Raw genomic sequence first — 18,872 nt, 5'->3', positions numbered from 1 at the left:
ATATTTCACTGAAAAGTATTAATATTATTGTATATTTACATCCTGAGCGGGCTTACCACACACCACCCAGCTATGCGTGGGCCCCTAACATTGCCTCCCTAGTGTGGCCCTTCATGTGCCAGATTCCACTGGTGTCTAGTAAATTGATAGGCTGAATTCTAACGGCTCACAAAATGGCGGCCTCCCCTGGGGGCCGGCACTAGGAGCAATTTAAGCACTGCATGTCACCTGCCTGTGTTAATGTATAACAATCACTTCATTAAGTACACAAAAAAAATGAATCTAGATAACCTTCACACTACCTACAGTCATCGGCCCACCGCACTTCTTGGATGTGGAACATCTCTTTAGGATAAGAGTAGGTGGAAGGATTTCGGTCAAGTGGGCGGAACAATCAACTCACCACTTCCCTATCGCTGGTAATTTATGGTAATGGGTGGGGCTTGATGTAGCAATTTGTGTCCACACCCAACTTGTACAGGTAAACGCTGTATGTGAGAATCGCATGCTCTCTGGGCATACTTGCCAACTCTCCCTGATTGTCAGGGAGACTCCCTGATATAGCAGCAATCTCCCTGTCTCCCTGAAGAGTCTAGCAATCGCCCTCATTGCATCTTACAGTAATTATGAAGCTGTTATTAACAAAAAAAGAACAGAGATATATATACTTTTAAACTGGATGATTAGTATAATTTCCCTGCATTAGTTATAAGGCACAATGATCCCTAAGGCTACAGGCATTTTCTGAAAAGCATCAGTGTGTTTTCATCAACAAGTAGATCTTACTAACTGCTTTGGGGCTCATTTACATGTGGATGTAGCAGTACACGCCCACTTTACCGCCGCGCTCATAGGTGCTGCTTTCACAATCTCCCTGAAATGCTTTTTCAAAAGTAGGCCAGTATGTCTCTGGGAAATTCAAGAGGTCCCCCCTTTATTTGATAGTCTCCCGGACCCTCCGGGAGAGTGAGAAACTACCATTATTACTGATTACCTTTAGAGATCGGTCTTCACACTCTGTCAGGTTCCTCCAGGGTATAGTGATGTTCTCCTTAACCTCTCTGACCAGCCATGTCCCCTCTGAGGTGCAGTATCGGAAAACTCTGCCTTGGATCACTGTGGGCACAATGACACAGATGTATTTTGAAAGTTTAAGTTTAGGCTCTGGACAATAAAATATCTTGGTTACGGTACTAGGGTAAATATTACACACCCAGCTCCCACAGAACAACATCTCGTCTGTCGCTATTGAAGCAAATATATAATTTATACAGGTACCAAATGTTGGTTGTTAGACTTGGTCCACCAAACAACTGGGCTTGTAGGAAAAGTATTTAATTGCCCTTTGTCTATAGCATATAAGTAGCAGGAGCTTGACTCTGGCTCTGGGCACCTTGCTGTGACCCCAATATGTGACATGGATTAAAAGCTGCTGTTACTGGAGCTCTGTAAACGGGACACAATGCTGTAACATCACTGTGCAGTGCGCGGCATTCTTGCAAGAATTCAATATTTGATAGACTTCATATATGTCAGGTGCCTTACTGCTGGTTGGTAACTTGGATGGAGGTGACAGAAGAAAAAAACAAACATTAAATTGAAAAATTGAATGACACCATACAATACAGAAAGCCTATTAACAATGCCATACAAGACCATTCTAAGTGCCCACACACATTTAGTGACCACTCAACAATCCTGATGACAAAGATACATTATTTGCTGATATTTCCCCATTTCATGTCCCACATAATTGATACAAACCACACCTATCCACCCGTGAATTGATCCTCCCCTGTTAAAGATGATTATTTTTTAAGATTTTCAATATCCCTCTAAATCTGGAACCATCAATAACTATTTCTCTGATTTCCAAAGTGGTTCTTCACAATAAGCATTTGCACTGTTGCAGCAACAATGTCTTTCAATCAGGGGCAGAACTGTGGGAGACGATGGAGGCACCTGCCACCGTGCGCCAGCACTAAAGGGGCACCTCCTCCATTGCCCACAATATATTCACCCCACTAAGGCCTGTAACTATGTACCCGATGTACCGCCACGGCCGCCCAATACATGGCACCTCTTCCCGGCACCTGAGAATCTAAAATACACTAGTGGAGAGTTCCATGTCATACCATCAACTGCCGTCTATCTATGGCCTGGCCCTTCTGATTGGTGTGATCTGATTGGTGTCGCTGCTCCTTTGCAGCTTTTTATGTCAGTGTGACACGTCCGGCGCCCCCCTCACCCACAGCTCTCCATCTCACTCCTCCCCTATCCTCAGACCCATGCAGCGCCCCTCATGCTAATAGCACCATACACAGGCCCGCCAAGAGCTGCGGCGGGCCTGGGTAAAAGGGGGCGTGGCCTAATCGTGGGAGCCGTGGCCACGCCCCCTTCAGTTTAAAGACAAAGTAAAGTTTTGCAGGGTCTGAACGCTGGGGAGGGAGGTGCTCTGAGCTCCCACAGACCGGCGCATAACCAGTGGGGGGGCGCAATCAGCTTGATCGCTCGTCCCACAGGCATAGGAGACTGCTGTGGCTGCTTCTTAGCAGCTGTGAGCAGTCTCCCAGTGCAGCCCAGAACACATCAGCGTGTGCTGGGCTGCTGTGATGTAAGAGGGGGGGGGGGAAGCGGTGCCGGACCCAGGCCACCACTGGGCCTCTCCAGCAAACCCGGGCCTGGGTAATTAGTACTCACTCCCCCCCCGCCTCTCAGCGCCCCTGACCATACAGGTAACTATCTTGTCTGTGGCTAATGCATACAGATGTGTCTCCATACATGTATCCTCCGTGCGCTACAAGATGCGTTACACATAACGTGTCAGCGCAGAGTGACTTGGTAGCGCCGAGAATATTTTCGTGCAAATATTTCCCTTCAAATTATTCGCACAGCAATGTGAATAGGACGCGCAAGCAGCTTCTGCTGATTAAAATGACATGCAGCATGCTTATATTCTGTGCGTGACTGCGGGTGTATCTGCATGCAAAATACTACGTTACAGTGTCAGTGGCTGTGACGGGGGGGGGGCGGGACCAAATTATAACTTGCCTCCGGGCATCTGGGATGAATTTACGCCACTGCTTTCAGTACTGATAAATATGCTGTGTTTAAAGCAATCAGTATGCGGATAGCCTACAGGAAAACACAGGTCACCTTTCTGGAGGTGACATCAAATCTTGAAGCAGATACTGTACTGTCGTTTTTTAACACTGACCTTGAAACAGTGGATAATATACAGTATCTCCATCTACCACCCTTGTCAGTGTGGCTCCTGCAGAGCGAGCACAGAGGCATGGAGTAACATGAAGCATTTCTCTTCCCACTAGTCTAAGAACTTGGCAGCCACTCCCGTCAATGACTGTCTATTATAGCCCCTCACTGACCATATTTCCAATGCAAGCCTGGGGCAGTCCTGTCTGGGTACAGCAGCACCCTGGTCACATAATGATGATGGCTATGAAACTAATCATAATGACAGAGGTGTGGAGTTTCCGAACATACTGTAAGTGTAAGGAGGATAAAATGGTTCTTTCCTGTATAATGAAGTGCAACGCGGGTGGTGCAATTTTTTTCATGTTACAAAAATTACCTCTTGACTAAGGGTATTCATGATATTAATTATTGGGGTCCAAACGGACCCCGATAATTAACATTCTAACTCGCCGAAACAATTCATCATTACTCCGGCGTGGTGACAGCTGATGCAAAAATCAGCTGTCCTGCTAGCGGCTCCACTACTCCTTTCAGAGCAGTGACGGTAGTGCGCATGCGTGACCTACAGGTCACGACGGAAGGCGCCCGACAGGGGTAGAGGAATCCGAAAGGATCCCTCTTCGCAACCCAGACCTCCTTCCCATAGGGAAGGACATACTTGCCTACATTGGTTTGCTCCTCCCTGGGAGAAGTCTGGGGAGGAGAAGCAGGTGGGTGTCAACGGGGGCGGGGCCTGATTGTTCGCATCACTAAGCCTCCATTATGACGTGATTGGTGTTAATTTAAATAGGTGGCGGGGCTAAATGACGCGATTCATGAAGAATCACGTCATTAATCCCCGCCCCCTACACGGGGGACCCGCGATCGCCGCGAAAATGTTCCCAATTCTGCCCACTTCACAAGGAAGTGGTCAGAATGCGGGAGAAATGTCTACCCTTCTGGGGGTGTGGGGGGTTATCCAAAAAATCAGGAGCCTCCCGCGAAAACCGGGAGGATAGGCATGTATGGGGAAGGAGTGAGTTGCGATCCACAAGTGGGAGCATTTGTCATCTGAAGATGGCGATTGCTCCCGCACTCATGCTTCGAAAAAATAATATTTTCGGAGCTTGATGAATTCTGTCCCCATACTACTGTATGGGGAAAGCAGGCCATGCCGCCAGAGCAGGAGATATCTGTGATACTAGTGTATGGGGACAGCGGGCCATTCCGCCAGAGGAAGGTAAGCAGGAGATATCTGTGATACTAGTGTATGGGGACAGCGGGCCATTCTGCCAGAGGAATGTAAGCGGGAGATATCTGTGATACTAGTGTATGGGGACAGCGGGCCATGCCGCCAGAGGAATGTAAGCAGGAGATATCTGTGATACTACTGTATGGGGACAGCGGGCCATTCCGCCAGAGGAATGTAAGCAGGAGATATCTGTGATACTAGTGTATGGGGACAGCGGGCCATTCTGCCAGAGGAATGTAAGCGGGAGATATCTGTGATACTAGTGTATGGGGACAGCGGGCCATGCCGCCAGAGGAATGTAAGCAGGAGATATCTGTGATACTAGTGTATGGGGACAGCGGGCCATTCCGCCAGAGGAATGTAAGCAGGAGATATCTGTGATACTAGTGTATGGGGAAAGCAGGCCATTCCACAAGAGGAAGGTAAGCAGGAGATATCTGTGATACTACTGTATGGGGACAGCGGGCCATGCCGCCAGAGGAATGTAAGCAGGAGATATCTGTGATACTAGTGTATGGGGACAGCGGGCCATTCCACAAGAGGAAGGTAAGCAGGAGATATCTGTGATACTACTGTATGGGGACAGCGGGCCATGCCGCCAGAGGAATGTAAGCAGGAGATATCTGTGATACAAGTGTATGGGGACAGTGGGCCATTCCAGGAGAGAAAGGTAAGCAGGAGACATCTGTGATACTAGTGTATGAGGACAGCGGGCCATTCCGCCAGAGGAAGGTAAGTAGGAGATATCTGTGATACTAGTGTATGGGGACAGCGGGCCATTCCGGGAGAGGAAGGTCTGTGATATCTCCTGCATTACCTTCTTGATGAATGGCCCGATAACTTAATTTTTACAATTGCAGGTGAAAATTTTACATTTCACCTGCATTTGTATAAATTAAGTGATGATGAATAGGCTTGTAAGGAGTTTTTAAATAGATTTATCCTCTGTAAAGCGCTGTAATCATTGTATACATAATAATGTTAACATCTTAAAAGTGATGTTACGATAATAAATATTCAGACATTATAATAAAGGAAAAACCACCACTTATCTCATAAGGGGTAGGATGCATCAAGCTGCGATGCATCCCCTCACTGTTAGCATGCATAGCGACGTTTATTAACGCTGTATGCATGAAGATTTGAGAGTAAAACGACAGAGGACAGCTCCTCCCATAAGAGCTATCCTTTGCGGTGTGAGGAATTCCGGGATTACGACTCGGGAGTCTTTCTGCACATGCTCGAGTCGCGAGGGGCACTGGGAGGTATCCTATTGGAGAAGTCTCCAGTAAGAAGCCCATATGTTTCTATGGATGCTGTTGACTCTTGGGAACAAGCCTAGGAAAGTTTTGCCTTCCGGAGCTTGATGCAGATGGAAAATGCAGTCAAACCTACAAAAATTAAATTTTTGAGGATAGTACATCCCACCCAAAAACTATTTATTTACATTTGCACCCTCTCAAGCTTGATGACAATTTTATTAAGAGAATAACAGAAATAATCAGAGCTTTTGGCTCTGATAGAGCCAAAAGCACTCCAGGGCTTTCGGCAGCTAGACCCTACCGCAAGGGTCTCGTCGCAAGCCCGATGGTTGCGATGGTCTTGACCATCGCGACCATCATTTTGGCCGCTCGCTATAGCTGTGGGTGGTCACCCACAGCTATGCGAGTGGCCAGGAGGCCGCTCTTAAAAAAGATAAGGACGGCCCTGATTCAGAGCGAGCGCTCTGTCAGAGCGTCCGGCTCTGAATCAGGGCCTCAGTGTCCTAATAAACTAGCCCAGCACAGGAATGAATAGGTCTTTTTATTGCTGTTTTTTTTAAAGGCTTTTCAGTGTCTCCAGTTCAGTCGGCGGAAGAAGACTACACAAATAATTCTGTAAACCCGATGCACCACTTGTGATATATTCATGCTGCATGATTGTGCTATGTACAGACAATTCCAGATGAAGAGCAGAAATTCTACTAATCTAATAAAGCGATTATTATTATCATACCCTGAACTTTAAATGCTTCTCATCCAATTATCTCCATGTATCCTCACAGTAATATCATATTGTTATCATGTTCCCTGGAGACCACGTAGGTGAGAAAGTCATGGCTCTTTGTACAAAAATGTTTCCACTTGTTAAACAATTTATTGAGTGTTCTGGCTATTTACAGTATACGGTAACATCATTTCACAGTAACAATCTCATTTACAGAGTGTAAATGTCTGTGGAGGCCAAACAAAGCCTGGTATAACCTGCCCGATATTCTCTGATTTATTGCCAGTTTGGGGCTTAGGGGTCTATGTACTAATAATTGCAGAACTGCCGCAATTATTAAAACTATGTATCATGGCAGATATTTTCATTTGTAAATGTAAATATCCCCAATATGTACAAAGGGGAACTTGCAGGGACAGTGGTCGATGGTGTAAAATACCAGGGCCAAACTCCGAAAAGCTTCACTTTTTGGACATAGGGCTTAGGACCTGATTCAGACCCGCTCGCTAGGATGTGTTCGCTCGTAGCTGGCAGTGCGCGAACCAGTGCGAGAGATCAGGAAGCGATCGCTCGTTGCGCATAGACAGCTCAGCAGCGAGTGACAGGAGAAAGCCGTTTGTGGGTGGTGACAGGGACTGGCCACTATAAACGGGGGAGTGAAGATGCGAACGCAAGCGTGTCTGAGTGTCTCAACACCATTTCAGGGGCATGCATAATTAAGAGGCAGCTCCCTGTGCTAGTTACCCTTCCCCTAGCTCCCTTCTTGCTGTGCTAGCTACCCTTTCCCTAGCTCCCTTCTTGCTGTGCTAGCTACCCTTTCCCTAGCTCCCTTCTTACCGTGCTAGTTACCCTTTCCCTAGCTCCCTTCTTACTGTGCTAGTTACCCTTCCCCTAGCTCCCTTCTTGCAGTGCTAGCTACCCTTTCCCTAGCTCCCTTCTTGATGTGCTAGTTACCCCTTCCCTAGCTCCCTTCTTGCTGTGCTAGTTACCCTTTCCCTAGCTCCCTTCTTGCTGTGCTAGCTACCCTTTCCCTAGCTCCCTTCTTGCTGTGCTAGCTACCCTTTCCCTATCTCCCTTCTTGCTGTGCTAGTTACCCTTTCCCTAGCTCCCTTCTTGCTGTCATAGTTACCCTTTCCCTAGCTCCCTTCTTGCTGTGCTAGCTACCCTTTCCCTAGCTCCCTTCTTGCTGTCCTAGTTACCCTTTCCGTAGCTCCCTTCTTGCTGTCCTAGTTACCCTTTCCCTAGCTCCCTTCTTACTGTGCTAGTTACCCTTCCCCTAACTCTCTTCTTGCTGTGCTAGCTACCCTTTCCCTAGCTCCCTTCTTGCTGTCCTAGTTACCCTTTCCCTAGCTCCCTTCTTACTGTGCTAGTTACCCTTTCCCTAGCTCCCTTCTTGCTGTGCTAGTTACCCTTTTCCTAGCTCCCTTCTTGCTGTGCTAGCTACCCTTTCCCTAGCTCCCTTCTTGCTGTGCTAGCTACCCTTTCCCAGGCTCCCTTCTTGCTGTGCTAGCTACCCTTTCCCTAGCTCCCTTTTTGCTGTGCTAGCTACCCTTTCCCTAGCTCCCTTCTTGCTGTGCTAGTTACCCTTTCCCTAGCTCCCTTCTTGCTGTGCTAGCTACCCTTTCCCTAGCTCCCTTCTTGCTGTGCTAGTTACCCTTTCCCTAGCTCCCTTCTTGCTGTGCTAGCTACCCTTTCCCTAGCTCCCTTCTTGCTGTGCTAGCTACCCTTTCCCAGGCTCACTTCATGGCTACCCTTCCCCTGGCTCTCTTCTTGCAGTGCTAGCTACATGTGCCCTGGTTCCCAGCTTATACCACTTTCACAAAGAATGTGTGAAATATCTCGGCTTTTACCCGGCATTTAAATGCTGGGTGGGTTTGCCTACTTAAAGACTTACCCCCTTTCACACAGAAAACTAAATTACCGGGTAAAACACTTTTACCCGGTAATTTGCAGATCAACACAGGTTCTTTTTCTGTGTGGAAGGGTCAATCCGGGATGAAATTGCCGGATCTCCGACCCTGCTTTTTAGGGTCGGAGACCCGGCACTTTCGACCCAGCTTGACCCTTTCACACAGAAAAAAAGCCTGTGTTGATCTGCAAATTACCGGGTAAAAGTGCTTTACCCAGTAATTTTGTTTTCTGTGTAAAAGGGGTATTAGCTGACTTCATTCTTATGACTCATATCAATCTGTTTTACTCATTAATTACAATTTCCTTAAAGATTGAATAGAGCAGGAGCTAGAAAGTGTAAGCACATGTTAGTACACAAGACATAGCTTGTGCTAAAATAATCAATAAAAATGTATGGGAACTAATTATTATGACAATCCTTCCTATACTGTGGGTTATTTAACGAGTTCTAAGCAAGTGGTTGAAGCAGTGCAGAATTGAGATCTGCTTATATGCAGTGAGGTCATTGTCAGGGGGCTGTTACGAACGAAAGAAAGAAAGAAAGAAAGAAAGAAAGAAAGAAAGAAAGAAAGAAAGAAAGAAAGAAAGAAAGAAAGAAAGAAAGAAAGAAAGAAAGAACGAAAGAAAGAACGAAAGAAGAAAGAAGAAAGAAGAAAGAACGAAAGAACGAAAGAAGAAAGAAGAAAGAACGAAAGAACGAAAGAAGAAAGAACAAAAGAAAGAAAGAACAAAGGAAGAAAGAACAAACGAAAAAAGAAAGAAAGATTGAGGAGATTCCTGGTAAATTAAGTAAATAGTGAATTGATGACGAGAGATTGGGGGGATTTCATCACAGAATGTTGTTTTGGGTTTTATTACCTGTAGTGGTCATTATACGTCCCAGTGGACCCTGTATATATCCAAATATTCCGAAATACGGATTTTTTTTTTTAGTATGACTGAGATAGTGAAATCTTTGCTTTTTGGTGGTTCAGTGTACACAAACTTTGTTTAAGGCACAACATTATTAAAATTATTATATTAAATTACCTTCAGGCTTTGTGTATAAGGTGTATATGAAACATAAATTAATTTTATGTATGTACACAAACTTTGTGTGAGCCACAAAATTATTAAAAATATTGTATAAAATGACCTGCAGGCTGTGTGTACAAAGTGTATATAACACATAAAATCATTCTGTGTTTAGATTTGGGTCCAATTCCCAAGACATTTCATTATAGTATGCAAATATTCTAAAATACGGAATATTCCGTTATCCAAAATACCCCTGGTCCCAAGCATTTTGGATATGGGAGACTCAACCTGTATTTAGGGGACTCACCTCAGGAGCTAAATACTGTGCATAGCATACGTACAGTACAGTGACACTCTTTACAGTACAGGTGGCACCAGCTGCACATCAGCAGTAGCCCGGCGGTGATGTCTCATGTTGGAGGTTGTGCCTCCCTCTGACTATGGGTCCAGCATGTATAGGGGAGAGAGAGAGGAGACAGTGCCAGAGTGCCAGCTCTCTAACACTACATGCCCCAAAAAACCCAAACAGTTTAAGGTGCCAAGGCATGCCGGGATCATCATAAACACAGACCTTTGCTCCACATCAGAGCACCCGCAACAGATTCACCTGCTGACCTCTCTCTATGGGACTGAATCTGACTTAGGAGCAAAGCAAAAACAAGCAAGAAAAGGTCCCCGTATATCAGCTATCAATTGGGGCAAATCTTCGTTTTTGCAGATGATTGTGTATACAAATCTGCAATTTATGCGGTTCACAGATCTCAGATTCCAACCAAAAAGTGATGGGGATTGGGGAATCACGTTGTCCAACATGTTGGATTTCACAGTCCAATTGGGGATATAGATTGCCAATGTATGGTAACAATCAGCCGATTTGCAGACCGTTACTAGTAGTAACATGAGGAGCATTTCACGATTGGCAGATCTGTCTTTCCTGAAAATGATCTGCATATCACTGAAAAATATCTGTAATGTACAGTACGGGTGCAGATTGGTGAATAGGGGAATATGTAGATTCACAATCAGTGAACACAATTATCTATGGGCCCCTTAACTTTGCACCTTGAACAAACCATGCTGCATTGCAAGGGGTGCAAATTAATTTAGTATTTTTGCATGCAGGGTAAAGCCCCGCCAGTGGCAAACACAGGATTTCTAGAGGGGGGTTTCCAAATGCTGGATTTTAGAGTGAGTGTGGCCAGTCTATGAAGAGGGCAGAAATTAGTACTTAACCAGCTTTAATATGCATCATACAAAGTGTATTGTGTGTCATAATTCCTGCATATACAGGACCAGCTATCACAGTAAGCCATTAGATTCGCAGAAGAACCTAGCACTGCCCTGGACATATACTGTATGTACATATTGGGCTCTATAGCAATGCATCCCTAACAGTGCATGTTTTCTAGATCTCCTAGTTGGTGCACAGGTTATTTGTCACTGGCTGATACATGTTAAAACTTAAAAGATCCACAGGTGGTGCTAATTATTTAATTTGTGATACTGAGAAGAACCTGCAGCACTAGTAAAATTCTATTCTATAACTATATCTATTGTGGTCATGTTGTGGGATGTGGAGAGGGGTTTCCAGGCAGACAGAAACTCCCCCTGCGTTTGCCTATGCCCACTGCTTTTGCATGTAGCCCACAATTGCTGGACAGCTGTATATTTACACTACAATATAGATTTGAATATGGACTCCTCCCTCCCAAATCTAAAGGTGCATACACATGGACATTTAGGACCTCATTCAGAGGCGGTCGTTAGATGCAAGCGGTCGCACTGAATCAGGGCGGCCGCTTGCATCCTGAACGGCCGCCTCCTTGTCGATCGTTAAGCTGTGGGTTACCACCCACAGCTTAACGACCGACCAGGTTGATGGTCGCGATGGTGATCACCATCGCGACCATCGGGGCTTACGACCTGACCCTAAGGTTGGGTCTGGGCACTCGTAAGCCCCAGGGAGCTTTCTGCTCTGATGAAGCAGGAAGCTCCCCACTGACATCACTGATGATGTCAGTGCGGCCGCCCACAAAACGGTAGGCGTTCGTTAAGGAACACCTCCGTTATGGGAACCACCCCCCTGGCCCACCTACCAAACGGGGTGATCTGTCGATCAACATCGACAGCCGCCCCTTTGGTAGCGAGCTCCGGAGCAACAGAGTTTATCTGTCGCTCCGGGGCTTGCGCACGCACAGTGCGGCCGCTGCGCTTGCGCAGGACTAACCATCGAGTTGGTTATGAGCGCATCGGCGCTTGCGACTGACTCTGAATAAGGTCCATATGTCGTTATGATATGAACGATAACTATATCGTTCAACGATATATCGTTCATATCGTTCATTTTTATTCAGTGGTCGACCAACGATGCGCATTCCCGCATGAATGATAATGATATCTATGATCGTCCGTACATGCAGGCCAATCTGGACGATATCGTCAACTTTGCATGTTCAGAGATGTGGCAGGATGGCTCACTGAAAGATATCTTTCATGTTGTTGGTGGCACAGATCGTACCGTGTGTATGCACCTTAAATCTCTTTGCACATTTTAAATCTGCCCCCACCTGCAGTGCAACATGTTTTTCCAGGTGCAAAGTTATGGTGCATACACACGGTCAGATATGTCAGATGAACAATTGAACACACATCAGATATCGTTATCTGACAAACGCGAACGCTCATCGTTGCTGGCTCACATGTCAGATTTTCCTTCAGATATGAACGATTGAACAATTTTTAAAATCGTTATTGTGCAGATCTGAAGGAAAATCTGACCGTGTGTATGCATATTTTCCTGCTTTTTTTTGCCTTGCTCCCTATACTCTATAACCATTAGGTCAACTCATCCTTACTGCACTATCCGTATAATTGCCTCCACTGTACTGTCTCTTCAACCATAAATCAGGAATACATGGAAATCTTAATCTACAGATTGGCATTACTAGTGCATAATTTACCCCTAAAAGGAGGCTTGTATTGTTGCGCCATTTGGTGCAAGACCATTCTTGCATACTGAAACCTGCGTGAGGCTCCCGATTTTTCGGGTACCCGTCCACGCCTCTGGAAGAGTAGGCACTTCTCCTGCATCTTGCCTACTTCCTAGTGAAGTGAGCAGAATGGGAAGAATGTTCCTGGGGATCAGTGGTCCGTGAGTAAGGGACAGAGCCTAATGACACGATTTTATGAGACTTGCGTTGAACGCTGCATCAGCCCAATGTGCAGTACTCTAGACTGTACATATTCGTAGCCAGGTTCCATACTGAATACTGTCCACATAAACCATTACCCTACTGGGACATTACATTCTGTGATACACAAGAGACAAGGTGACCAACAGTCTACAAGAACATGTCCCCGTGTATTGATACAGATGACTGGACTAAATAATTTTGTAGTAGGAGAGCAGACGTAAGAGTCTCTCCCTGTTCTCTCACGTCTTCTCCCCAGGCGGAGGCAAACACAATTAGCCTGAGAATCAATTCCCTCTGCAGCGGTTCAGATTAAATATTGTCCACAGATCAGCGGGTCAAAAGAGCTAAGTGAGGGATTGAATTAGAGAAACTATTGATTATCTGTGGGAAGTGGTTTCACATCTTCTCTCTCTCCCGCCGTAGATCTATGTTATCATACTTTCCCCAGCAGCGGCATAAATTAACACAGGGACAAAAATCTGCCAAATAGAGCAATACGGAAACTAATGTTATCTCTTATAAACTCTCGCACTGGTGTCCGTCGACATAAATTTCCCAGGAATTTACAGTGTTTCCAAACTTGCCCCAGGGTTCTTCTGTCCCTAGGCCGCTGAGAGGGAGCTTAGCACCAACTTCTGAGGCACCACATTATGGGAAGGGGGAATTATTCTGAACGTGCAGCCTGGGGGAAAGTAATCTCACAGTCCATGCAGTCACCTGCATAGGCAAACGCAGGGGGGGTTTCTGTCTGCCTGGAAACTCCCCTCCCCAGCCCACAACATGACCACAATAGAAATAGTTATAGAATAGAATTTTAATAGTGCTGCAGGTTCTTCTCAGTATCACAAATTAAATAATTAGCACCACCTGTGGATCTTTTAACATGTATCAGCCAGTGACAAATAACCTGTGCACCAACTAGGAGATCTGGAAAACATGCACTGTTAGGGATGCATTGCTATAGAGCCCAATATGTAAATACAGTATATGTCCAGGGCAGTGCTAGGTTCTTCTGCTGCTCCAATAGTCTGGGATTGTGCCCACATCTAAAATAAAAACACTCAGGGCCTAATTCAGACCCGCTCGCGAGCGCTGAGCGCTCGCAAGCGGGTCGATGGTGCCCTAATGCGCATGCGCACGACGGAGGGAGCTCCATCGTGCGCATGCGCGAGACCCACATAGCGACAGCCAAGCTGTCGCTATGGGTCTCGCACCAAAGGGGGCGTGCTGTCGATGGTGATTGACAGCACGCCCCCTTTGGTGGGCGTGCCGGGGGTGTTGCTGCCCAGACGGAGGCGTTCCCATGGGAACGCCTTCCATCTGGAGCCGGCCCCACTGACATCACTAGTGATGTCAGTGGGAGTGCTTTTGGCTCTGATAGAGTCAAAAGCACTCCTGGGCTTGCGGCAGCGAGACCCTACCGCAGGGTCTCGTCGCAAGCCCGATGGACGCGATGGTCTTGACCATCGTGACCATCATCATGGACGCTCGCATAAGCTGTGAGCTATGTGAGCGTCCAAGAGGCCGCTCCATTTTTAGGTAGGAGGGCCCTGATTCAGAGCGAGCGCTCTGGTCAGAGCGTCCGGCTCTGAATCAGGCCCTCAGCTCTGGCAGGATGGCCCTACTGCCGAATCTAATGGCTTACTGTGATAGCTGGTCCTGTATATGCAGGAATTATGACACACAATACACTTTGTATGATGCATATTAAAGCTGGTTAAGTGCTAATTCTGCCCTCTTCATAGACTGGCCAAACTCACTCTAAAATCCAGCATTTGGAAACCCCCCTCTAGAAATCCTGTGTTTGCCACTGACCTGCCTCCATTTTGTTTAATCCTGCTCTACAGAGGACAGTTAGGGATGAGCCTTGGGTCATTTCCCTGCTCCACACTGCTCTGTGCAATAATATACTTTATAACCTGCCTTTGCTGCAGGCCCCTCCTGGGTAAATTATCCCCACCCTTCCTACCATTCAATACTGACCAAATATTTGGCTCCATGCCTCATTTTTCAAATTGAATATTCTATTTAACACGGTTCCTTAATATTTATTAAACAGGGTGATTTAAATTAAAATGCAGTAAACATACATTATAAACATGTCCTATGCTCATGTTACAATGGAATTGTTGGAAATGTGTGTGTACAGGTTGATGATGTAGCAGAGCTATTTACACACCAGCGAACACACAACAAACAGCCCAGATTCCTAACCAGTGGAGTGGTTTATTGATGTTATATGAGGTACAACCGTACTCACTGTTATACACATTGGTTCTCATGGAGCAGAGAGGGGTATCATACAGCTCACCAGCCGGTGAGTTTATGTGAATGCCACATAGTGGTGCAGTGTCACTGGAAACGCATTGTAAGGCAGGTAATCGCAGGTCTCCCACTATGGTGCTCTAACACATTGAACAATATAATGCCGTGTATGCGCAGTACTAGGCTCGGGGGGCATCATGGAGTGAAGCATTACTGGAGTCTGCACTGGAGTACTCTCCATTTTTAACAGGAATAAATGGAGCGCCTCCTAGATTGCGTGTTACATGATGTGCTAAGATGCAGCTGCCAGCAGTTGTGGGTCTGATTGGGTATGTTAGCTAGCGTGATGCTAGGAGTACTGTGGGAGAGATGTATTAAGCCTTACAGAGAGATAAAGTGGAATAGCAACCAATCCGTTTCTAACTGTAATTTTATAGACTGTGCTAGATAAATTATAGCTAGAAGCTGATTGGTAAGTGCAAGCATTTTCTCCACCTTATCTCTCTCAAAGGCTTGATACATCTCTCCTTGTATGTCTCCTTGATCACCATGTAAGACAAAGTAGACACATTCTTAAAAGGTGAAAAAGCCATATTTCTGGCAAAAATGGGTGAATAGAGCTATTGCCCTCTTTGGGAAATAATATTTTAATGTAGACATGATATGACATATAATATATCTTATGACATATATTATATCTATACAGTTTTATATCTAAAATCTTTTATGTAATTTCAATAGAAGCTCAAACCGGGCCACCTGTTCCATGTAGCTAGAACAGAATGGGTTCTTCAGAGGGATAAATTGCAGGATAGCTTTGTTCATGGCAACAGCTATAAACAGTGTGTCAGGGTTCAGCCTAGGATTGGCTATCTCTTACCTCCGTGCCGGCTTCCCCTGACTTCCTTGTGGTCAGACGCCTGTTGCAGTGAGGGGTGAGATGCTGAGTATTCTACCTTAGGTGCTTTTGCGGACTTCCATGGTCGGCTGTGTGTTTTGGGGATCGGAGTTCCCATCATGGGCGCCGCCATGACAGTTCCTCTCATGTGACAGTCCTCCTAATCAATTGTAGCATGATCTCAGTCAGCTGACGCTGTGCTCCAATAATCTGCTACCCCTGGGTATAAATCCGCCCCCAGAACTTCAGGAAGATGCTGTTCAACTTCGTTATTCCAAGTGCCTGTGTTACTCCCACTGTTGCTCTGTGCTAAATCCTTCAGCGTGTTGCTTCAGCCTGCTCACAGTTTCCCAGTTTCCTGTATTAGCTTCCATGCTAAACCTTACTCTGAGACTTTAGCTTTCTCACAGTACTTCAGTGTTGCGTGTCCCTTCCCTGTGTGTCTTTGTATATGTGCTGCTAATTCTATTGCAGCTTTCCTGTGGCTATTACCCTGTATCACTGAAGTGTCAGATTACCTGCTGGTATTAATTAGCTCACAGCTGGGCCTCCCAGCACATGTCTGTGTCAATCTGCTCTGTGTCTTGTCAATGCAAATCTGCACTTGCAGTTAGCACTCTCCCAGTGTATGCCTATCTTCTCTATATGTCTTGTCTGTGCAATCAGCACCTGCATATATAATTATTCCCAGTATTTTGCCTTTGCCCAGTACCAGCATTTCTAGCTCTCCCAGTATTTGGCCTTTGTCCAGTACCACATTTCTAGCATTCCCAATATATTCCTTGAGTCCACTCTACTCTTGTATGTGCAATCCCCAGTATATGTTTGTGTTTTCCTGCATATTTAGCAAACTCCAGTACCTGCCTGTGTCCACATCTCCCTGAGCTGCTGAGCTAGTCAGCTCCTGGATTTCTTAGTGATTCTTAGTACATTCTCAGTAATCTCATGCAAGCCGGTGATCAGGATTTCTAATTGTGTTCCAGTGTATCTCCAGTGTTCTAGCAATAACTTAACGTAATATAGTTTCCGGTCTTCTGCCATTCCCAGGTACCTGTCCAGAGGGCCGCGACCTGCTCACTTGGTGCAGCGGAAAACCAAATCCCAATTGGAGGGGTCACTGGAGAAAACCACCAAGTGAGTTAGACTCCGCGCCTCTGGGCAGGTCTAGCCAAACCTGGGTTCGGCCGCAAATAGGAGACCTAGCCACAGTCACTCCGATAGTCACCTGAACCCCCCGGCTCACCGTCCTCCACAGAGGATCACTTTCACCGGATTGTGACAGTTTGAACAGCTTAATATGCAAGCCGCCGGGTTCCAGGTTGAAGCAGGTTTTCAGGATTTACTTTTTCGAGACAGCTTTGCAATCCATTAGACAGCAGCTGCAAGAACTCTCTAGTCAAATGATGGTTATTCATTCAGTTCTAGCTGCTTTGTCCCCAGACACACCACAAGTTCCGCCAGTGAATTCTCCACAGTTTCGTTCAGAAGTTTCAATTACCCCTACAGATGAAAAATTTTCTGTGCAAGCTAGTGAACCTCTCAAGTGTCCTCTGGTTCCTCAATTTCCTGATATTCATGACCCTGAACCTTTCAAGAGTTTCTACTGGCTTCTAGAACAACTACAAAATCTCCATCCCAAAATTTTTCAAGTTATTTCCAAGCTTTCTAGTGCTACTCCTGACTTGACTAACAGCTTTTCCAAGCAAACTAAAGTAAAGCATCAAAGTTACCTGCGCCCTAAACTTACTGAGGTTGAACGTCAGAGACGCCGGGAACTGCATCTGTGTTTATATTGCGGTTATGACGATCACTTTCTTAAGGACTGTACTCTGCGCCCACTGCGAAGTGGTGACAAGTGTGTGACTCCTAATGTCTGCGTTTTCAGTTCTCCCCATCATCCATCAGTGATTCCCGTTTCTTCAGTTACAGATAAGGAGGTGATGTCCACTAAGCAAAAGAAAGTTCAAGTTTTTGATTGGGGCCCTGCTACAAGATGCTGCAACCCTCGTCTAAGAAATATTGGGAGGATATTTCAACCTTCTAAAGTCAGGGACACTACTCATTCCACTTCTACTAGTCACGGCCCGGATTCCATTTCCATCAGTCCCAGCCCGGATTCTGCCTGTTCCGGTCCCAGTCCGGATTCTGCTTTTCCCAATACAGGACTCCAGTCAGTAGCCCCTGGAGGGGTGTCAACTTCCTTACCCCAGCAGGGGGTCCCAAATCTCGCACCCCAGCAGGGGGTCCCCAGTGTCGCACCCCAGCAGGGGGTCTCAAGTTTCACGCCCCAGAAGGGGGCCTTCGTTTCAAGTTTCATGCCCCAGGAGGGGGTTTCAAATCTCTCACCCCAGAAGGGGGTTACAAGTGTTGTACCCCAGGAGGGGGCTTTCATTTCAAGTTTCACCCCCAGGGAGGAGTCTTTGTTTCAAGTTTCATGCCCCAGGAGGGGGCCTTCGTTTTGAGTTACACGCCTCAAGAGGAGGCCTTCGTTTCGAGTTTCACGTCCCAGGAGAGGGCCTTCGTTTCGAGTTTCATGCCTCAAGGGGAGGCCCTCATTTCGAGTGTTATGCCCCAGGAGCGTACCGTAAGTTCAAGTGTTACTCCCCAAGAAAGGGTCTCAAGTTCCATACCTCAAGAGGGGGTTCTGAGCCACTCACCCCAGGAGGAAGTTTGTGTTCTTGCATCCCAAAAGGGGGTTTCATATTGCGTACCCCGAAAGGAAAAGCCAAGTCAGCTTCCCCAGAAGGGTGTTTTAGGTCCCATACTCCAACAGGGAGTGTCAAGTTCTGTACTCCAGGAGGGGGCCTTGAGTCTCTCACCCCAAAAAAAGGTTTAAAATCTTGTTTCCCAGGAAGGGGCCTCAAATGCTATCCCCCAGGAGGGTGTTTCTAGTGTTATACCCCAAGAAGGGATTTCAAGTGTCACGCCCCAAGAGGAAATCCTCATTTCAAGTTCTTTACCCCAGGAGGGGGTTTCAAACCTCTTACCCAGAGAGAGGGTTCCTAGTGTCCTTCCCCTAGAGGGGACTTCAAGTGTCTCACCCCAGGATGGGGTTCCCAGTGTAATACCCCATGAGGGGATTTCCAGTGTTACGTTTCAAGAGAAAGTTCTTGTTTCAAGTTCTTCACCCCAGGACAAGGGTCCAAGTATCCTA

General features: G+C 46.3%; 1 protein-coding gene across 2 annotated transcripts in view; it reads right to left on the bottom strand.

The window, feature by feature from the left end:
• The window catches only part of GLP1R (glucagon like peptide 1 receptor), a 590,706-nt gene that overhangs the window by 211,095 nt on the left and 360,739 nt on the right, over window positions 1–18,872 (bottom strand). For both annotated transcript variants that reach the window (XM_088445321.1, XM_088445322.1), the window contains exon 4: window positions 995–1,116. In XM_088445321.1, coding sequence (XP_088301447.1) covers window positions 995–1,116 — 122 coding nt within the window. The remainder of the gene's footprint in view (window positions 1–994; window positions 1,117–18,872) is intronic.

This window comes from Taudactylus pleione, unplaced genomic scaffold (genome assembly GCF_031769625.1).
Source record: "Taudactylus pleione unplaced genomic scaffold, aTauple2 ptg000378l, whole genome shotgun sequence".
NCBI lineage: Eukaryota > Metazoa > Chordata > Amphibia > Anura > Myobatrachidae > Taudactylus > Taudactylus pleione.
Note: the sequence above shows the minus strand (reverse complement) of the source record. Positions and strands in the feature narration are given on the sequence as shown.